The sequence below is a fragment of the Apium graveolens genome, chromosome 5 (assembly GCF_009905375.1).
Source record: "Apium graveolens cultivar Ventura chromosome 5, ASM990537v1, whole genome shotgun sequence".
Lineage (NCBI taxonomy): Eukaryota > Viridiplantae > Streptophyta > Magnoliopsida > Apiales > Apiaceae > Apium > Apium graveolens.
Genome location: NC_133651.1, coordinates 248,334,572 through 248,341,270, shown reverse-complemented (window position 1 = coordinate 248,341,270; position 6,699 = coordinate 248,334,572). Strand labels below are relative to the sequence as shown.

At 29.6% G+C, this 6,699-nt stretch overlaps 1 protein-coding gene across 1 annotated transcript; it reads right to left on the bottom strand.

The window, feature by feature from the left end:
* Nucleotides 1–4,287: 4,287 nt before the first annotated feature.
* LOC141725034 (AP2/ERF and B3 domain-containing transcription factor RAV1-like) lies at nt 4,288–5,838 on the bottom strand. The gene has a single exon (XM_074527396.1). It carries the CDS (start codon nt 5,664–5,666, stop codon nt 4,608–4,610), a length of 1,059 nt encoding a protein of 352 aa, XP_074383497.1. The 5' UTR covers nt 5,667–5,838; the 3' UTR covers nt 4,288–4,607.
* Nucleotides 5,839–6,699: the final 861 nt, after the last annotated feature.

The following is a 6,699-nucleotide window of genomic DNA, read 5'->3' as shown; positions in this document are numbered from 1 at the left end:
TCCTAAATTCTAAAATTGTTTAATATACTATTCAATATTATTATCGCTCATCGTTAAATACTACATACAATCCTAAATTCATTTTTTACGCATTATTGCATGAACATCTATACAAACTATTCTACATTTTCGTCTTCTATTATGTAAGTTCCGCAAGTTATATACTATGTATGACTCATATGTATTTTGTCACACAGAATTATAAATCGTATAATATACATTATATATAGTCATCTTTTCAAAAAGGCGTATTTTGAACAAACATTCAGCTAATTTGTATGTAGATTTTTTTGCTTTATTTTAATGAGTCGTATTTTCAAAATCAACTAATTTAACAACTTCTAGAATTCCACTAATATGTTATTATATCTCTTGTAATAATATACGATTTTTGACATTATATTAAAATTTTCATCTGACGCTGAAACTTTTATATTTTTCATTCTAATATATTATTGTATAATATTCGCAATCTTAATTATAATGCGATATTATATCTATTTATGTAATATATAGCCGATATCATGAAGACTAAGCCTCATTTATAATTATTTTAAAAAAATTAAAGTTTCATATTTTTCTTACTATTGATTTAATATACTTTTTAAGTGTTTATAATATTTTTTTATAATGTCATCTTATTATTGAACTATATATTCTATGTAATTATTAATAGACAATCAATCTGGAACTCATAATTTATTTTAATATTATTATGAAAATTTTTTCAAGTTTCAAATTTTTATAAGAAAATGTAAATTATGAAAACTAGTATATAACATGTGTGATGCACGATCGTTTTAATCATTATATATTATAAATTTTAATTTTAATAATATGTTACTTGTATGATTCGATTTTATATCACTTGAAAATAATATTTAATATTATATCTAACAGTTCTCATTAATTTAATCTGACGACTCTAGATTGAGTGATCAAGGACCAATAACCAAATTTTTAATGTTTCGTATTTAATATAATAGTATAAATGGGTGTATATAGGTACAGGTTTACATATAATTACATGTAATAAAACTATACATACAAGTTATCATATTGCCGACAACTATTGTTTCTTAAACGAATAGTAAAATATTTATTGAGAAGATTATAAACGAAGAAATCTTTATGTATCTAGTTTATGAATTATGACATAAGGCTAAATATTATCCTAGTTTAGTTGATTATGGACTTGCATTAGGTTTGGTTAAATTAATTTGCTGAAGAGTTAGGCTCGTAAGTTATGTTGGAGTTTAACATAGATAAGAGATTTCTCATTTTGTCGTTAAATCTCTAATCGGGTACCTAAACGGTTAGTTCTGATTTCCGTGTTATAATAATAATAATAATAATAATAATAATAACAATAACAATAATAATACTAATAATAATAATAATAATAATAATAAGTACTAACTTGGTTGACTATAATTAGATCTAAAATATGTGTGCTTAATAATTTGACTTATCTTATAAAAATGTAGTATGTACATTCTGGGTTTGTGTGTTTGGATTGGAGGACACAATTTTGTTTGACATATTGTCATGACAGCTCTTATACATATGGTACGATCATGAGTTCGGATTCTGATTTTAAATCTATAAAGATCCCACATGCACTTACACAAATATATAGTACATTGCTTTAGCATTAATTCTAAACTTACAAAGTTTAAATGTTTGTCAATTAAACATCACAGCGTTTCAGAGAAGCATTGCTGCAAGATCCCACATATTTTGTTGTAAACTTCCAGTCTGATGGATGTAGTACATGGTATCTGGACAATTAGCTTGCTTTTCTTTAACATATTTATCTAATATCGAGAAATAATCATCTCAGTCACGATTTTTGATTCGCTGTATAAATTATAGCATATCTACTGTGATTAAATTAGACAAGATTGTCCTAGGGTTCATTTGAATTGGGGGTTGGGGAAGGATGGGTCGGGTTGTCATGAGTTCAAATTTTATAACCCTTGTTTGGGAAAAAAAATTTATATAATGGGTTGAATTTTCAGAGGTTTAGAGAGGGGTTCACGAGGATTCTCACCCTATTCAAATTGATCACTGTTTTAACACCCCGAATCGGGGTGTTGAGGTCTTCCGAGAGTGCATGTGTGCATGATACTATTCATTTCTTTCTCAACTATTATAGCCCTCTTTTCTTTGTTTCATTTTTTTATTTTTTTATACAAATTGAAGTCTCAAATTCAGGTTATATTACATAATTATTTATTCATCACACTTACATAAATATTTTAATCACAGTTACATTTATAAAAAAAATATTTTAAAATTAATAAAATTTAATATTAAAATTTACTTTTACTTGAAAAATATATATTTTTACAAATCTTACCTTCTCAACCTTCACCCAAACTTAATAGGCTTGAACCATTTATTTTCAATATTTACATCCAAACATGGTAGGGGTTAAACCCGACCCGTCCATTATCAACCCAACATTTCCCATACTAACACAATCTAACCTTCCCTCCCCAACCCCCAATCCAAACATACCCTTCGTCATGCAATTTATGCGATTTAAGATTTACATAATACTAGAATATAACCCGTGCGATATATAATTGTTTTTATGATATATATTATAAATTTTAATTTGATTATGTCTTTCAAAAAATACTAATTTTTTTTTATAATTTTAATATGTTGCCGGCAGGATTCGAACTTTGTACCTCTTAAATAATACTAATTTTTAAGAATATATCTAACGATCAATAACGTCGACAACCAAATTTTCAATATTTTGTTATTAATATAATAGTATAGATAGAAATATAATATAAGTGTCCAATATTAAATATAATAGAATTGATAGACGATTAATTTTAGATGTAATGTTTTAAATATAATATGAAGTGTTCTGGCAAATATATATATATATATATATATATATATATATATATATATATAATATGAAGTGTCATAATATAAGTATCCTATTTTAAATATAATAGAATTGATAAGCGAGTAATTTTACATAATATGATTGTGATTTAAAAATTTGATTAAATTATGCATGTGAGTTGGTTTGTAATTTTAGTTAAAATCACATTGTACCGTGAAGAACCTTAATAACAATTATTCACTTCGTTTTTATCTTTTATACTAAGAAATAAGATAATTTCATCAATATCAAAGGATTTTTTTGTAATGTATTGAAAAACAAATATTCAAGAATGTGGACCGATTAATAGTGAATTGTGGCAGAGAAAGAATTGTACCAAGTTGTGAGTGAAATATGTTGTGGTTCGTTAAAAAATAAATTAACTTCATGAATATTAAAAAAGAATGATGGATTTAAAAACTCCAAATATCAACCGGTGAATGTGGATCGACTAATATCGGCGTAGATTTTATCGTAAAACAAAAAAACAACCTGTTGGTGGTAATGAAATGTAAATAGTGTGTGTTACATTTTTCTGGTGGGAAGTGGGAACGAGTCAAGCAGACTGCTGCTTCTGAATAGACAAGTCTCACTCACTAAGCTCCCATATATTTTTATTCAGTAGTAATATTCATATAAAATACTCATAACATGCTTTGATTAACGAGGCGGCTCATAGTGTCTCCAAAAGGCATTTTACCTAATCAGTTCGTTATTGTGCCAAATTACACCAATTAGCCTCTTATGTTTTGGTCACAACTCTCAACCATTTTCTGCACATGTTCAGTATCCTGTACGTTTGAGTGTTTCTTAAAGGTATTTTTTCAAAAAAATTACCAGTATCCCAGAAACGAAAATTCATGAATTCGTTCCTGGTGTTAATAGATTCAAATCATCAGGTTATATTTATTACTAATTTTATATGAATCGTAGTGCACAGCAACCGTGCAACTTACTATTCCTTTAAAGTAAAATTTTTGGATTTATTTTTTTGTCATAAAGTGTTTATTTACCATGAGATAAATATAATATATTACAAAATTATTTGTATTGGAACACTGACATTGATAATTATGGATAAACATTAGATTGAATAGTGTGTTACGAGTGTATATACAAGTGTCAAATAGAAATTTATGCGAAACTCAAAAGCGGGTAAAAACAAGATAAAAACGTTCAACACAAGGAGATAATAAGAAATTGTATTGCAATACAGGAGCTTACTGTACTTGAATAAATAATCTTGATTCTCTTCCTCTTATTCTATATTCATACAACATATATCAAACACGAGTTTTATACTATTTGCAACAAAGCATAGGATACTTTGAATCAAGTACCAAACTAGTACAAAATAAGTGACACACAGATATATGTATAAAACAAGCTCCAAAGTTTGAACAGAACTATTTGACATTATTTTTCTCCTTTTTATGACAATGTTCCACCTAAGTTTGAACAGCTCTCTTCAGCTGTTCTTTTGTCTAAAACTTACATTCATCATTTCTTGCAACTTGAAATAACAAAAGCCACAAAAGTAAATACACTTCTAATTTGCACTGAAGTCCCGTATCAGGAGGGTTGGGAGAAGGTTCCGATTCAAAATATCTAAAATTACCAGACTTAGATTTATGATAGCAGGTAGACGCTTGACAATTACAGTAACAACAAAAATTAGTACACTACTGCAAGGGCATTAACCAATAAGCATCCTTTGTTTCTTACTGTTATTACAAACTTGTAAAAACTCCATCTCCCTCGTTCTCTTTCCATTACCATTACCATCAAGTCCACCCTCAGGTACCTTAAATATATTCACCCCAAACAACCTGACCATCTTGACGGATCGAGCCGAGCCAGAACTGGCCCCGACCCGAACATCCATACCGGCCACGTTCCTTGGTTTCCAATCTATATACAACTGCTTATCCACAGCGTTAGATCTCTGAAAACAGACAATGTCACCAGCATTCAATCCCTTCTCCTTGACAAACCTGCTCCAACCTTTAGTCAACACATAACTTTGACTACTATTCCAATAAGAGTATCTAAACCTCCACACTTTCCCACTCAAATCCTCAAAATTTAACAGCACACCTTTCGAGGTATTGCCATTTTGTAATGGAAAGTGCTTTTCAGCATGCTGTTTAGGTATCACCAGCCTGTTTAACTTCCCAACATCACTTGGGGTCACTGTCTTTTCGAACAAACGATCCATGGACTTAACACTAGGGTTACTGTTGTCCATCTTTTTCTTGTACCCGTTTGTTTTCTTACTTTGCTCTAGCTCATCACTATACGTATGTTTTCTCAACATATCCACAATCTCAGCTTTGGAGTGTGTGTCTAAAAACATAAGCTCCACATCATCATCTTGTGACAAGAGCTTGAAATTTGTAACAGCATCACGGCCTCGAAAACGCTGAGCTGCTATGTCATAAGCTTTGGCTGCTTCATGTTCCTCGTTAAATGTGCCTAGCCAGACACGTTGATGTTTTTCGTAGATTTGAGCTCCCCAACGTCCATTAGGTTGAGGGACAACTCCTTTGTATTTTGATGATGGCAGCTTTCTTGATTCAGCTTCTATGCCTAGCTCTGAGTCAACTATGATGCTTGTTCCACTTCCCATTCTGCATAAACTTTCGGGTGATTTTGGAAAGAGGGTTGGTGAAGATGTGAATATAGATGTTGTTGGTGTTAAGGTTATGGATATAGATTCACTTGTTGTGCTCTCATCTATGCAACTTCCATCCATTTTTGATGTATTTTTATCAAGAAGTTTCAAGAAAAAGATGGAGAGAGAGAGGGTGTTTTTGTATATTATAAAGGTGGGATGGTTTAGTGGGTTTTATGAAGAGGTTGGGTATATATAGGAGGAAAAGTGGAATCAAGTGTTGTGTAAGAGTACTAATATTAGTATATTGGGCTAAAAATGTTACACTTAAGTAGTTTTATTTGTGTAGCATGATTGTACATTTGTAAGTAAGTGTAGATATACATAAATAATGTAAATGGTAAATGGAGGATCATATGGGGTCAACTAATATAGAGAGTAAGTTACTAGGAAGATTCATTGGTGAGTAGAAAAGGAAGAGGAGGGGGAAATGGTAATATTGTAATACATGAGCCTTGAAGGGGTATATGTGTGGCAATCACGAAATTGGAAATCACCAAACTGGCAATCAGTGACTATTCAACAATTATATTGTCTTGTTTAGCAAATAACTTTTGGATCAAGCCTTTTGCATGTAATTATAAAATATCTTTAAAATGTAGCCTTGTTTTTTTAAAAGGTTTCAATAATGTTAACGGTTTCAGAAATTATAACTATTTAGTTGAGATGTCGATTTGTGATTTAATTATCAATTTTTAAAAATAAATAATCATCAGCTATTTATTAAAAATCGATCAAATATTTTTGATCATTTTTTGTGATTTATCGCCGATTTTTGAAAAATCAACCAATTTTTATAATAATAATTTTGAATATATAAAATGCATTTTATATAGACCGTGCATATTAAAAAGGATGTGAACGGATCAGCTAAGAGTCTATGGCTCTGTTTGAGATTGTTGTTAAAAATTGTTGTGATATTAGAAAAAGTGTTGTTGTAAAAATCAGATGACTGTTTGGTAATTTTTTTAATATGTATATATATTTTGGTGTAAAAAATTAAAAATAATAATGTTTTTGGTAAGGTTTGATCAGGCTTCCTGCAAAAACTGATAAACACTTTTTTCTCAAAAGCATGAAGTAACTTGTTTTCTCTAACGCCAATTTTTAGGCC